Below are 15847 nucleotides of genomic sequence, written 5' to 3' on the forward strand. Positions count from 1 at the left end.
ATATTGAACTCATTATTATGTCTTCTGCGAGTCTCCATTTTTACCTTTTTTCTTTTTTGGTATAACTACCAACCCACTATTTTGCCCTTATTCTTTTTCCTCTGTCAATGTTCAGTAGATTAAATTTACAATCACTACTCCAAAACTGTGTTTCCACAATCAAGACTCACTATAACTGTGAGTGTAAAGTAAGAATGTCGATAATGATTTCAGAAATTCTAATTTATTAATTAATACAAAACTTATAGAAAAATCAGTTTGCCAACTCAAATTACAAATATTTTCATGTTTTGTTTGTACCACTAATAAGATTTTTAGGAAAATAATACGAGTTTTGGTAAAATTTTCATCCATATTTAATTTAAACAAAATCACAGAGTTTAATATAAATCGGACATGCATATTTATTCACCTAATTACTGTACATATTCTGAAAATTTTCATTTTTACTGATATTTACAATTTTCAGTTACTTTAAATTAAACTAAAAATGTAAAAAAATTATCGCCTCGTTTTAGATAAAGATGTTGATTGGGATTGTTTGTTACCTGATAAAACTACAAACGGTGATTGTGTTTCCTTTTGTTTTGCCTGTAACATATGCAGAGTTCCCAGTGGAGTATCAGTTGAACTCATTTTTTTCATTAATTGCTCTTGTACGCTCTTCTGAATCCTTTTTTCTACTTTATTTTTGCCCGGGCCTTTTCCATGGAACTTATGGGATAAATATCTGAAAAAAAAACAAGGATTAATAAAATTCAACAACGTAATGGTGCAAAATATTTTAAATATTCAGTTCAGGAAAAATATTTGAAGCTTGTTTTTCTAATTATTCACATAAAAAATGCAAGTTAATCATCCTAATGGTTTTTTATAGATATAGATTGTATCAAGAAAATATATGATGTTATCTTTCATACCTAAAAGCTTCTTTGGAATTTAAAATATGACCTTCGTCATCGATATATTCTAATTTAACATTTGGTTTGAAACCTTCTTTTTCTTTAAAATCAGTTATGGGACCAGCATATCTTTCCCTTCTGCCCTGTCGATCTCCATCGTCTCCATATGCCTTATCTTCTATAGAGTAATTTTTCGCTTGGAGATGTGCTAAACGTGAATTTGATGGTCGATTATTCTCTTCCTTATCAAGATAACCTAAAAATTATTAGGAAGAAACCTTTATTAATAATAATTAATTTTTTTAAACTACCCCTATTTTATTTGCAATGTGTAAAATTTAGGATGAGCAAATGGTTAACAGTGATATATAAATGATCTTGTAGGAAGATTGCACAGTGGCAATTTCCTTTCACTTGGAAAAAATATAGTTTGATTACTAAAACACTCAAATCTATCAGGCAGATCACCCAGAAGATGCCTAGCAAGCATTCGCTGGGTTGGAGGTCTTATCAGAGGTTGAGCCAATGCAGTGAGAATATTTCTAGAAGTGAGATATTTCTTCTTAAACTGACTTATTTGAAGATCACAATAACATTGTTGGGTACATACCATATTTGACTGGAATATTTCTAAAATCATTGAATACAATACATAACATAGTTGAGTACCATAACTCCAGATAGGTTTCAGAGTGACTTTGTATATTAGTTAGTTGGGACCTTCGACATATTAACCAGTACAGTTTACTCAGTTTTAGTCCCAATTGCTTTCTCTTGGTTAGTATGTGTGTGTTCAGGTTAGTCCTCAACGAATCCCAAAGTATTTTGCACTCTATTTTTACTGCAAAAGATGCCCGTTTAATATCACAGTTGGACAAATCCTTCTTTATAGTTAAAATGAACAGATTTCTCTTCATTCATTTTTTCAGCCACATGGAAATAACATCCAATAGCTAGGCCCTGATGAGATGCTATTGCAATAATGTCATTTGCTTATGTTGTGATAGTTACGTTGTTGTGTGTAAGAATATAAACTGTGTACATAAGATAGAGGATCGGGCCAAGCGCACTTCCTCGTGGAGTTATTGACATAATTGGAAGTAAAATTGTGGTGTAGTCTTGGATTTTGACTTGAAAGTGGCTGTCTTGCAAGTAGGATTTTAGGATTAGGAAAAATACCACCAATCTCGAGCTACATTTCAATAACTATTTTACCACAAAACAAGACCCAATTATTTCTGATAAATTGATAAAAAACAAATATATGCATAGGAAAAATACCCAATTTTTTCTACATAATCTTATGATCATCTCTGTTTAATGTAGGTATTTTCAATAACTCCAAGGAATATCTGTAAAAGTAGTATCTAAAGCCTGTCATCAACTATCTTTGGGGATGAATTTTAAAAGTACTTATTTTTAACCAATAGCTGTTTTACTTGAACAGTTTAGTTGGCTTATTAAAAGAATCAATTCTCACTTCAGAGAAATATATATGCCATATATTTAGACTAACATGTATCATTAGAAAAAACATATATACAATTAAAAATGCAGTAATTTTGGACAATAGTTATCATTAATAGAGTCATTGAAAAAGTCTGTAGCTACTTCCAAGTGTTATATTGAGTTGATTAGGATATAGGACATAGTTTCTAATTTTTATTCAATTATTCCAACTATACCCATCTAATGCATTTCATGGGAAATTTACAAATACTAACCTTTGCTCATAGCTAATTGAAGAGCAGCTGCTACCCCAGTACTAACATCAGGTTCTTCGCCCAATATTTGCACATCTTGAACACCAATTTGGGTAGAACTGATACCTTGCTGATTGGTATCTACACTATTCCAACCTGTAGCTTCGATAATTTCACAATCATCATCACTATCGACTGTATCTTCTTTAATTTCTTTCTCAAGGTCTGTTGCATCTTCAGTTTCTTCTCTATTACCAGACTTGCCATAGGTTGGGATATCTCCCAGTGTACGACAAAATTCAGCTGTGGCATTTAAAACTATGTTATTTCCATCTAGATTTTCGTCTTCTAGTTCTGGTTTAATTTCAGTTTTAATTATGTTAGCTATAACATTTTCTTTTTGTTTGATTTTTCTAGCTTTGTGTAAAGCCTCTTCTAATAAATCATCTTTATCATCATCTACTTTCAGATCAGTAGGAATATTAGCTAATGGTACATCATCTATATCATAATCTACATCTTGTTTAATTTTAGGTCTTCTAGATCCTATAGCTTCTATTCCAGAATTGTCAGGTTTTAATTCATCAGCTGTTAACAATTTTCCCTTGCTCCTTATTTTTCTGACTTTCTTTTTTGGTTTTTTAAACTTAGCTAATTCTTCTTCATTGTAGTAGTCTGAGGCTATTTTGAGTCCTGTATCAGCAACACTTTCTAGACGTTTCTTAGCCAATTTGGCTTTAATTGAAAGAACTGCTTGTTGTTTGCGTTCAATAACATTATCAAAACCTATCTTAAAATTATCTTTTTTAACACCATCTATTTCTTCATCATACTTTGACAATAAACTTTTTTCTTGATAATTTCCATATTCATCAAATTCAGAATCCTCGTATGGATTATATTCGGCTTTCTTCTTTTTGTTTTCAATATTTTTCTTGTATCTTTCATTGTCTATCATGTTTACATTCTGCAATATATCTTCATCTTCTTCTAAAACTCCCTTATCTTTCAATGTCAAAATAACAGTTTTTTCCTCGTCGAAACTATCAACATCATGTTGAACAGTGAGTCCTTTAAGATCTTTTTCTGTGTACTTATTTTTCATCTTCGCTTTATTCTCAGATTCGACGAAATCACTTATACCAAACTGAGCATCTAACTCTTCTAACATTTTAGCTCGTTTCTCGGCTTCTTTTTTAGCTTGATCAATTTTTCTACTTTTGTCTACCCATAATGATAAGTCATCTTCACTGTCACTTTCTCCTAAAGTCTTTACTGAAGATAATTTAGAGTGAATTTGTCGTTTTTCACGTATTTCTTGAAGTTTGGAACGAATTTTTTCTTGTTGTGCTTTCTGGATTAGATTTTCTGCTGGTTTATGATAAAATTCACCCAAATCATCCTTCTTCAAATCACTTTCTTTATTGTGATTGCTTATATTATTAGAAGAATTGCTTCCAGAATTACCCAAATCTAATGGTTTCAGACCTAACTTTGCTCTAAGTTTATTAGTTTCTTCTATTGACAGACTCTCAACATTTTGTTTATTTGAAGTTGTGTGCACAGGAGATTCTGAATGGTGTGATTTAGAGGTATCTTGAGGTAGAGATGGGTCATTGTCAATGATCTCAATAATATCTGAATCTAAAAAATGTGAAATTTAGAATAAATGCAAAATATATGCACACTTCTCATGTTTATATCAAATTTAAATAACCCATCAGGATATTTCACTAAAGACAATCAACTTTTTAGGCTCATAAGTTGGGTTTTACAATGTCAATTTATAAGAATCTATTATTTCAACTGCTTATTAGGGATCAATAATTTTAATATTCATTCATTTCCTAAGAAAATTTGATAAAAAAATTTAAATTACAAATCAATTGTACTAATTACTCAAATATAATGTACTCAACACATTTTACTCACCAAAATTGTCAAAGAAAGTACATAAAACATTTTAATATCAAATAATTTTCAGTTTAATGCATAAAAACCAAAAATATTTTTTATCCTGAAAATGAAACCATAAGTAGCTCGCTCGCTCTATATATTTAATGCTATCATACTTACCACAAATTAAAGACTTCAAAAATCTTTCTAAACTAACCCATTTGCACCCACCACAGATTACAAGAAATGCTTAGTTTTTCTTCTCAATGCAAATAACACAACACCTAATGGCAACCTAGACAAGATGAAAATAGAAGAAAGTCACAACTGCAACCAGCAATTAGAACTAGAGTGGTCTAATAATATCAGATCAGATAGAGAAATCCCAAAACAGAAACATGTAGAGACAAATAAGGGATGAAAGAACCAATAAATAAGGGTTGTTATGATTTTTAAAAAACTTGTCTTGACCTTCAAGTAGTTGTTTAATATGTTTTGGCATAATAAGCACTTAGTAGGGAATGGTTTCTTTGGCAGTCCCATTTCCAGCACCTCAATCTATAATTCCAAAGATTGTCTTTTCATTCTAAGTAATCAAGCGAAAATATGATTAGCAGATATGTATAACAGAAATGTTTGAGCTTATTTTTTTATGAGCACTTTATAAATCATTTCATTTGTATAAAAAAATAAGTCTTCTTATATTAACCATTTAACTTAGCATAACCTTGAATAAATTATACTTATAAATAACCCATCTAATGAAGAGATAATAATGAGATTCTTTTATATAGATTTATGAATGAGAAAGTGTGCAAAAGGAATATTAAACATCGTTCAGTCCTGTAACACTTACCATCACTTTCATAGGTTTTTTTTGTTTTCTTGTCCACATTATCGTAATGACGATATTTGCCATCGTCTTCATAATATTTAGACCTCTCTCGTCTTTTATCCTTATGATGGTGCTTTTTGTGCTTGTGTCTCTTTTCTTTTGGAGTATCATATCCACTAGTATCATCATGACGCCTCTTTCTCGACTCCCTATCCTTAGATTTTTTACTACTGGAACCCATACTGATTTGAATTGATTACGTATTATCGAATAAAACCATGTACTTATTACTTTTCAAGATTGACATATACCTCGTTTCCTAATAGTTTTAACAAGATCTTCGACTTAAAAGTTAACCAAGTAAACGTAACCGAACGTTTGTTGTTGTGCATACGGCATATGACAATATCTATTTCTGACAGTTGACATTAAATTTCATTTGGAGCGTCCACAGGCAAAATGTTGACAAACAATTCTTGGTTTATTACATCCGATTAATTAATATCCTTCATTTATGATTTATCAATACAATACATAATGTAGGCTTGGAAATATCTTTATATTCAATCGGTATTTCCTCGATAACTATCTAAAGCACACTATAATTTATTTAAGATGCATTGATAAACTTATTGTACTGGATCTAAGGACTGATTTAAAATATAATTTCACTGTGTAGCATTTGGGAATCATATATAGAAAATGACATTGTTTAACAGTATATTACATGACATGGTTAACATCCCAATCTTACTTATAAAGAAAAAGGAGTATTACATATATGAGAAAAAGAAGAATTATGCCACTCACAAATTTTGACGTGTCAGATTTTAGATTTGACTGGTCTCCACGTCAATACTTTATAAAATTAATTATTACCTAAAATAATTAATTTTTACGCTACATTAAGACAAAACATGTGTTAATATTATAAATTCATATAAGTGCTCTAAATATTTTGCTGAAAAAAACGTAAAGTTTATCAAAACAAAATGTTAACTAAATTCGAAACCAAATCGGCTCGAGTTAAAGGACTCTCTTTTCATCCTAAAAGACCCTGGATTTTAGCTACACTTCATAATGGTTGTATTCAGCTTTGGGATTATCGTATGTGTACTCTGTTGGAAAAATTTGAAGAACATGATGGTCCTGTAAGAGGCATTTGCTTTCATAATCAACAGCCGCTTTTTGTATCTGGTGGAGATGACTATAAAATCAAAGTATGGAATTACAAACAAAAGAGGTGCTTATTTACACTTCTGGGTCATTTGGATTATATTCGTACTACTATGTTTCATCATGAATATCCCTGGATATTATCTGCATCAGATGACCAGACAATCCGAATCTGGAATTGGCAAAGTAGAACTTGCATTTGTGTATTAACTGGACATAATCATTATGTTATGTGTGCTGCATTTCATCCAACTGAAGATTTGGTTGTCTCAGCTTCTTTAGATTCTACTGTTAGAATTTGGGATATTTCAGGTATGTTTAATGACTTTGACTAAGTATACATGTTTTATATATAAATTTTTTTTTAGGTTTAAGAAAGAAAAATGTAGCTCCTGGACCAGCAGGACTTGAAGAACACCTGAAAAATCCCGGTGCTACAGATTTATTTGGCCAGGCAGATGCTGTAGTGAAGCACGTTTTAGAGGGCCATGATAGAGGTGTTAATTGGGCTAGTTTTCATCCAACTTTGCCTCTTATAGTTTCTGGTGCTGACGATAGACAGGTTAAACTATGGAGGATGAATGATTCAAAAGCTTGGGAAGTTGATACATGCAGAGGCCATTACCACAACGTCTCTTGTGTCATCTTTCATCCACGTCAAGTAAATTACTTTCTCAATAAAAATAATGGGTTATTTTGAATTTATTTGCATTTTAATAATGCATATGTGTTTTCCTTGCTATTTTGAATTTCACCTGATGTCTGATTTTCTTTGAAAGGCAGCTCCATTTTATATAACTTACATACCTCTGTATATTTCCTATTTACTAGATAAAATTAACAAGTAAATCCCAGAAGCAGAATTTTCTTAATAGTCTGCAGTGTTAAATTATTATTAATTAAAATAGAAAAACAATTTTATTGAAGACTTATGCACATGAGAAGAGAAAAGCTATAAAGACTTATTTTATGATAACATATAACTTAAATGGGTTCAAATCATCTGAGGTTTATGCAAAAGGAACGCTATAAATGTGCTCTCCACAGAGCCCCTCCCAGAAAGGAAAGAAGAGGATGGCATTTTGATATGGTACCTGCACTGGCAATAACCACAGACTAATATAGTACTTAGTGGACAATTACTTTTCACTTTATTACTTATGCCTGTACTTTTAATCATTATAATTTCTTCTTATTTAGTTTTTTTATTCTCTGGAGTCAAAGTATTGTACATAGAAATTGGGATTTTTATCATTATTTCATATATTTTCAAGGTTTCTGCTCCAGAGAAGTTAACTGGCAAAAATATAGGATATACATTTTCATAAAAAGTTTTTTTTTAATAATCTTGTTAATTTGAAAAACTATTATTTTGGTGTTTAATACTAAGGGATTATAGGATAGAGACCATATTTCTCAAAAAATGATATTGTAAGGATGAAACCTTTTAAATATAATCTGACAGTTTTGTGAATTACACTACCACAAGCTTATCTTGTTTTCTAAAAAAATGGAAGGGAACTAGGGACCTGCATTCACACGTAAATTTGTAATTTACATTTCTAGGAGTTGATACTTTCAAATAGTGAAGACAAAAGTATGAGAGTATGGGATATGGTTAAAAGAACATGTTTGCATACATTTAGAAGGGAACATGAAAGATTTTGGATCATGACATCTCATCCTAATTTGAACCTTTTTGCTGCTGGTCACGATAATGGAATGGTAATGTTTTAATAAAATTTTCACTGCTGTTTCAACTGGTTGTATGTTTTTTAAGGTTATATTTAAACTTGAACGCGAACGTCCAGCATATACAGTTCATGGAAATCTATTATACTATGTTAAAAAGAATTTCTTAAGGAAATTAGATTTTACAACATCTAAAGATGTACCTGTTATACAACTTCGTGGCGGAGGAAAAATTCCTGTGTACAAAATGTCCTTCAATCCAGCAGAAAATTCAGTTCTTCTCTCTACTCGTACATCAAACTTGGATAATAGTACCTATGATTTGTATACAATACCAAAAGAACAAGAACGTGAAGATCATGTACCAGGTACCTTGTTATGTGCATTACCTGTATTTAAAGATGTGATGTGATAATATTCTTAGAGAATGAGAATATTATCTTGGCTGAAATTTGTTTTATTTTATGAAAAACAAATAATTGAAAATGAATTCTAAGATAGTTAGAAAGCTGACAAATTTTGAAACAAAGAGAAAACTATTTTTTTTAAACAAAATTTTCCTATACCTAATTGAAATTTAATTAAAAATCATCTTCATGTTCTAAAAATTAACTTTGATTTTTATCAATTTTTTCTTTAATTTCTGTGCCAGCTGACTCTGTGTCACTTCTTTTTGAATATCAGACATGGTCGTTTGGATTTCGGTTTTTAAAAATTTGATGTTATGGTACCCAAAAGCCAGTTTTCTACTTCTTTCTGTGGATAATTGATTTCTCTTTGTAGTGTGTATTAATTTATAAATGCTAAAACTTTGTCAGTTGCAGCCATTGTGGAAGGCATAGTTGATAGATGTAATTTTTGTCAGACTTATTACATGCCCCTTTCCACCATGTAGAAGTATTTATATTTTCACCTGTTTTATTAACACAAGATTAGTGAATTTTCGTAACCCGCAACCAATATCTTTTGATAAATATGATTCTAGTTAATTGAAAAAATGAGTTGGGAGAGTCATTTTGATTTTAAATAACAAACCATTGTGGTAAACTTTATCAAATGCTTGACTTTATTTCAGGCACAATTTGATGGCAAGGTATATTTTGAATCGTGCAAGCTTGTCAAGAAAGATGATGTTTTCACTGGCATTTTCAAAGAATTCCTTCCTGTATATTTTTCTTTCTGGATAGAATTGAATGTAGCATGTAGAACATCTGAATTATTAATTTCTTCAACAATATGAATGCAATGATTTTTCAATATATTCAGATATTCTCCTAAAGAGAATTTTACATCTGTATTTAAGTTTATCATAAACTTGTTATCAAGACAAATAGGATTCTAATAGTGAAACTTCAGATTGAGTTGTAGTTGCAATTTAAAAAATACTTCAAAAATAAATAATATACAGTAACGGAAAAGATTTTTTGGAGATATTGGTTATTTTTATATATTATTAATATAATACTTTTCTATTACTAGAAGCAGAAAGTAAGAGATCATCTGGATTAACTGCATTGTGGGTAGCCAGAAATAGATTCGCAGTTTTGGATAGAAGCCACCAATTAATTATTAAAAATTTAAAAAATGAAGTAACTAAAAAAGTGCAGACTCCAACATGTGATGAAGTATTTGATGCCGGCACTGGTATGCTTTTACTTAGAGACGCTGAACACGTAACATTATTTGATGTTCAGCTAAAGAGAACTTTAGCACAAGGTAAGTTAAGTTTTACTCTCGACACAAAATTTGTATTCATAAAAAATTTTTTGGATATGGTCTGGCAACGTCGAGAAGAAGAAAGAAGAAAACTAGTCATTATTTGTTAAGGTTAAAAGTTATCAAAACAATTTCAAATCATTGTCAATCGATCATTTAAAAAATTTATTTATTAACAAGTTATTTTGTTTTCAGTTAAAATCAATAAATGCAGATATGTAGTTTGGTCATCTGATATGTCACATTTAGCTTTGCTATCAAAACATAATGTTACCATCTGTAACAGAAAACTGGATGTGTTGTGTTCTTTACATGAAAATACCAGAGTGAAATCGGGGGCATGGGATGATACAGGAGTATTTATTTACACTACCAGCAATCACCTGAAATATACACTTAAAAATGGGTGAGTACAAATTATTTAGCTCATCTAATGATCTTAATACAGTGCAACCTCGATAAAACAGATTGAAGGGTAACAATTAAATATTCGTTATATACAGTAATTTGTTGAACTGAGGTTTGTTATGTTGAGGTTACGTTGGTCTAAAATTCATCACAAATCAAACAATTATTTCTTCGAAACCTGTTGCTACATGATTTTTGTCTTTCCCAATTCCTTTCAAAATCTTTCAAATTTTTATCACCAGCTCCTTCAACTTCTTATTCCTTTTACTTTTTCAGATGCCAGATGAGGGTTCTGGTTCTTATTGTACACATTTCTTTTTTATTTCCATTTTTGAGAACCATATTTTTTTAAGTTTTGGATTTTATTTTTAAAATTTTATATTAAAATCACATTCTCGGTGTATAAGTCTACTCACTTTTATGGCTTCCATGCTCTTATATCTAATTGTATTTATGTGTTCACATTGTCTTTTTATGTTCTTGACTATCCTCTACTTGATAAATATAAACAGCAGTGGGCTCGAAACATTAATCTTATATCCGTTATAATTTCCTCTGACGTACTCTTACCCCAACTATCTTATTAGTGCGTTTTATTGTTAGTATTGTACCTCTAGGTATTTTCATCTCCTTTATTATTGTTAATATTTCGTTTAATCATTTGTTCAATCAATAAATATTTTTTCTTCTTTCTCTACTTATTGCTACTAGTTTCAAAATTATTTCAACAAATTTTTTTATAGAATTTGTAACTTGTTTGTACCAGATGCCTTGCGCTATCATTTTCACATTGAGTTTGTACTCTATTACACTATGTTCCCATTCCCTCAGTATCTGCTGTTTCTACCACAATTTTGCACATCCAATCTATTTCTATTCATTTTCTGATACTATTTTATTCTTTCCATTTGTTATCCTATTTCAATATTTTATAAGGCTTCTTTTACCGTAAGGCTCTCATTATTTCTTGCTGTTCTTCTTCTATTTCTTCTAAATATTAATTAAATGCTTGTCAACGTTACCTAAGATGTTTCATTATTTCAGAGATCAAGGTATCATAAGAACACTCGATCTTCCAGTATATATCACCAGAGTACGAGGAAATCAAATATTTTGTTTAGATCGCGAATGTAAACCCAGGATTCTTACAGTTGATTCAATGGAATATAAATTCAAACTCGCTTTAATCAACCATAAGTACGAAGAAGTTTTATATATGGTTAGAAACTCACGATTAGTGGGACAGTCCATGATTTCTTACTTGCAACAGAAAGGTGAGTTATTGTATAATTTAATTGTTTTAAAATCCATAAAAAATCATTTTATATTACAGGATATCCTGAAGTAGCACTACATTTTGTGAAAGATGATAAAACTCGTTTTACACTCGCCCTCGATTGTGGTAATATTGAAATAGCTCTAGAAGCCGCCAAAGCTTTGAATGATAAAGTATGCTGGGACCAACTTGCACAAGCTGCTCTGTGGCAAGGAAATCATCAGGTGGTTGAAATGTGCTACCAAAGAACAAAGAGTTTCGAGAAATTGTCATTTTTATATTTAATCACTGGAAATTTAGAAAAACTGAGAAAAATGATGAAAATTGCTGAAATTAGGAAAGCTAGGTCTTCGCAATTTCATGCAGCACTTTTACTAGGTAAGCATAAAATAGTTTTCTCATTATTTTCATTGTTTCTTTTAAAGGGCTTGACAAAAAGTTCTGAGATGCAGTTCACTACATAATTTATCTCATAGGGTATAAATGGCAAAACAATAAGCAATAACCCTAACAATGATTATTGGGCTTCTCGGAAACACTGATACTGGATCAGATAAATCACTTATGAGTTGAATACGGATCATAAACAAGAACAAAATTTTCATCAGAGCACAAACCATAAGCCTCAGCAAACTATCTCATAAGAATTAAACATAAATAACCATATACAAGGATTAATAACCTTGAGTTAAAAAAAGCCTTTGTCTACTGAACTTGACTTGAGTTGCATTATTAATATGAAATAAGCAATGATAGTGAAACTACATTGATTTGAGGCCCCTCTTCTAACCACTGCCCATCAAAAAGTGACTATAGTTTGCTTCTGCTACCCAGATAATGTCAAGGTGTAATTAATATTCATAAAAATTTCCTGTACATTTTTGTTTTAATTCCCTATAAGTGGAGTTTTAATTCCACCTCTGAAGAAATTTTAATGTGGAATGTATATTCAACATATTTATAATAGTGTTTTGGAACATTTTGACTAAAATTTTTTTATAATTCACTTACTTTCAATATTTTTGTTGTTTAGGTGACTTGGAGGAACGAGTAAAGATTTTGAAAAGTTCCAACCAATTGTCATTAGCATATCTGACAGCTGCTACTCACGGCATGAAAGCCGAAGCAGAGGAACTGAGAGAACAAATAGGCGAAGATAAAAAATTTCCAGATATAAATCCCAATGCAAAATTCTTGAAACCACCTCCTCCAATTCAGCAAGCTGAATCTAACTGGCCACTGTTGACGGTTACCAGAGTAAGTATATTAAAATTTTTTTGTTTATAAACACCCATAGCTCATCTTTCTTACATAGCATAACAAACAGTTTTTCATTTTGCCTTTTCGCATGATTTCTACCTGTTAAATTTTTACTCTCCAAATATTTCATAGATATTTAAATTCTTCTTTGTAAGACCTAATTACCCAGTATGTTTTTCCATAAAGTGCTGTGGGTTGAATTAATGTTTATTTCAAATTATACTTCTTCTACTTCATCTCCTGTACTGGTTACTATATTCAAAACTTTTCAAGGGATGCTCTTTGCCAATTCATCTCATTTATATCCCTCCCAATATCATCCCTGATATCTCTATATTTTGATTGTGATAGTTTAGTCTATAATTTCTCACTGGTTTTGTAATTAAAAATTATTCATAACTCTTGTCAGTACCATTAATCCCTCATCAATCATTGGTACTTTCCTTCTGTTGAAGTTTAACCATTTGCTGGGAAAAATATAGAATGTTATTCATCAATTACACGTTATAGAGCTTTTTCGAGAATACTGCAGCTGTTGCTACAGCTTCTGCCAACATGAAATCACTAATGGCCGAACCAATATCTGATGCGGGTTTAGAAGATGCACAAGGATGGGGAGATGATGACGAATTAGAATTAGATCCCGACGAAAAAAAAGCTGAAGCAGCTGCTTCTGGAGGCGAAGGAGACGGAGGTTGGGACGTGGAAGATGAAGGTTTAGAAATACCCGATTTGGGTCCTTCAGTACCCATCGAAACAGAAGGCGCTTACATACATTTACCAACACAAGGTAAGATATTATTTTATTCTCTATGGTTGTGAAAGTAAATATAGAAATTTATTTATTTGGATTTTTTTTACAATACCATGTGTATGTTACAGTTTTAATCTAATACAAGTCTTGAGTAAAATGACTTACTATATGCAGATAAAATAAACAAATACACAGAGTGTTTACTGACATTATCATGGCATTAATAAATTTATCCTATAGATATTAACATACTGTATCACAATAACTGATTTGACATTATATCAATGTAATGCTTACCTCATGCACGTTGTGCTTTGACTGCTTTTCGATTTTATTTTTCATATGACTATGTAATCAAATGTTTACGATTTTCTTTTATTTCAGGTCCGTCACCTACTCTAACGTGGACAAAAAATTCACAATTAGTAGCAGATCATGTTGCAGCTGGTTCGTTTGAATCAGCTGCTAGATTACTTAACGATCAACTGGGCGTTGTTGATTTCAAGCCATATGAATACCTATTTACAAGTTTGTACAGTAGTTCTAGGACCGTGTATTCGTGGCAACAAAATATACCGCCAGCTTTCAGTTATCCATTACGGAATTGGAAAGACTCCAATATGAAAAATCAACTACCAGCATCAGGAGTAAAATTAAACGATTTGGTAGCAAAATTGCAGGTAAAGTTGCTAAAAACTATATTCATGTGCTAATTCACCAAAACAAACTTTTTAGATATCAGTTTTTACATTTGCATTTACTATCGAAAAAACTTTGAACAACATTACTTTAACTAGTCTCACTTTATACTGAAGTTTATTTACTTATTGATTCTTTAATACCTTTTAGGTTTGCTACCAATTAACTACAGGAGGAAAGTTCACTGAAGCCATAGAAAAATTACAAACACTACTTCTTTCTGTTACTTTACTTGTAGTAGATAATAAACAAGAAATATCAGAAGCTCAGCAATTATTGAGGATATGTAGTGAATATATTTGTGGATTACAAATGGAAACTTTAAGAAAAACTTTACCAAAATCTACTCCCGAAGAACAAAGACGACAATGTGAAATGGCTGCTTACTTCACACATTGTAAATTACAGGTGGGGACATTCATTTCAATTGCACTAAATTTTACTAAAAGAACAAGTTTTATTTATCATTTTCGTTTCAAAGTAGTTCAGGGTAGCTCAAATCATTTAGATTCGCAACAACATTAATATTGTTGTTGAAGCCTTCATCAAATGAAGTAGTTACAGCGTTTATCAATACAATTAGAAAACAGTGCTCATAGATTCACATCTTATGGACACTTACTTACCAGTATTTTAAAGCCATTCTTTCCTTCATATGTAATAGAGTACAATTATTATACATATTGAACTTTCCATGAATAAACATCAATTATCTGACTAGTGACAATTGTAACTAACACATAATTTTTTCTTATTTTAGCCAATACATCAAATATTAACATTACGAACGGCTCTAAACATGTTCTTTAAACTTAAAAACTATAAAACGGCAGCCTCATTTGCAAAAAGACTTTTAGAACTCGGTCCCAGACCAGAAGTGGCACAACAAGCTAGGAAGATTCTACAAGCTTGCGATTCTAATCTTACAGACGAGTTTCAGTTACTCTACGATGAACATAATCCATTTAACTTATGTGGACATTCTTATACCCCAATTTACAGAGGAAAAGCTGAAGAAAAATGTCCTCTATGTGGAACTTCTTATTTGCCTAAATATAAGGGAACATTGTGTAATGTTTGTAAAGTTGCCGAGGTTGGCAAGGATTGTATTGGTTTGAGGATAAGTGTACATCAGTTTAGATAAAGTATGGCTAATATTTTTAATATTATGTATTTAAGTATTAATATGTTTATTATATATCAAATGTAGGGATTTAATTTTTTTTCTATAAATTGTACATTATTGAAAAAGCGAATAAAAATAATTTTTTGAATTTCTTTTTTTCTCCTTTAGTTCCTTTTTTTCACATAATTATCCATTACACACAAACGCATGAAGAGAATTTTCCTTAAGAATTGGTTGCAAAGTGTTTTTCGCTATGGTCAATTCCTCCCATAAAACGATGATAATGCCTATTTAAAATTATTTGAAAAATACTTTACAAAAGATTAATATTGCTCTAGAGGGATGATTAGTTGCAAAAAAATTAATTTTACTTTCACTCCAGCTGATTACCTAGAATCAAAATT

The 15847-nt window shown here is 30.9% G+C and overlaps 2 protein-coding genes across 2 annotated transcripts; one reads left to right on the forward strand and one right to left on the reverse strand.

The window, feature by feature from the left end:
- Nucleotides 1-321: 321 nt before the first annotated feature.
- On the reverse strand, nt 322-5756 carry LOC130444330 (U4/U6.U5 tri-snRNP-associated protein 1). Its single transcript, XM_056779415.1, has 4 exons — nt 5358-5756; nt 2627-4249; nt 921-1158; nt 322-730 (listed from the first exon to the last, which is right to left on the reverse strand). Exons 1-4 carry the CDS (start codon nt 5575-5577, stop codon nt 502-504), a joined length of 2310 nt encoding a protein of 769 aa, XP_056635393.1. The 5' UTR covers nt 5578-5756; the 3' UTR covers nt 322-501.
- Nucleotides 5757-6135: 379 nt separating this feature from the next.
- Nucleotides 6136-15591, forward strand: LOC130443720 (coatomer subunit alpha). The gene is made up of 13 exons (XM_056778478.1): nt 6136-6824; nt 6881-7173; nt 8079-8237; nt 8293-8572; nt 9684-9920; nt 10116-10326; nt 11373-11602; nt 11662-11982; nt 12638-12861; nt 13375-13654; nt 14003-14298; nt 14468-14725; nt 15078-15591. The coding sequence occupies exons 1-13, from the start codon at nt 6329-6331 to the stop codon at nt 15459-15461; spliced, it is 3669 nt and encodes a 1222-aa protein (XP_056634456.1). The 5' UTR covers nt 6136-6328; the 3' UTR covers nt 15462-15591.
- The last annotated feature ends 256 nt before the right edge of the window (nt 15592-15847 follow it).

The sequence above is a fragment of the Diorhabda sublineata genome, chromosome 5, assembly GCF_026230105.1.
Source record: "Diorhabda sublineata isolate icDioSubl1.1 chromosome 5, icDioSubl1.1, whole genome shotgun sequence".
NCBI classification, from domain to species: domain Eukaryota; kingdom Metazoa; phylum Arthropoda; class Insecta; order Coleoptera; family Chrysomelidae; genus Diorhabda; species Diorhabda sublineata.

Bases quoted from the DNA above. Each gene is read 5' to 3' on its own strand.
- LOC130444330 (XM_056779415.1), bottom strand. From the start codon at position 5,577: ATGGGTTCCAGTAGTAAAAAATCTAAGGATAGGGAGTCGAGAAAGAGG. The intron at 4,250-5,357 runs GTAAGTGTTACA...CACATTTTTTAG, and splicing joins AAAAACCTATGAAAGTGATG to ATTCAGATATTATTGAGATC. The intron at 731-920 runs GTATGAAAGATA...TTTTTTTTTCAG, and splicing joins AATTCCAAAGAAGCTTTTAG to ATATTTATCCCATAAGTTCC.
- LOC130443720 (XM_056778478.1), top strand. From the start codon at position 6,329: ATGTTAACTAAATTCGAAACCAAATCGGCTCGAGTTAAAGGACTCTCT. The intron at 8,573-9,683 runs GTACCTTGTTAT...TTCTATTACTAG, and splicing joins ACGTGAAGATCATGTACCAG to AAGCAGAAAGTAAGAGATCA. The intron at 14,299-14,467 runs GTAAAGTTGCTA...AATACCTTTTAG, and splicing joins ATTTGGTAGCAAAATTGCAG to GTTTGCTACCAATTAACTAC.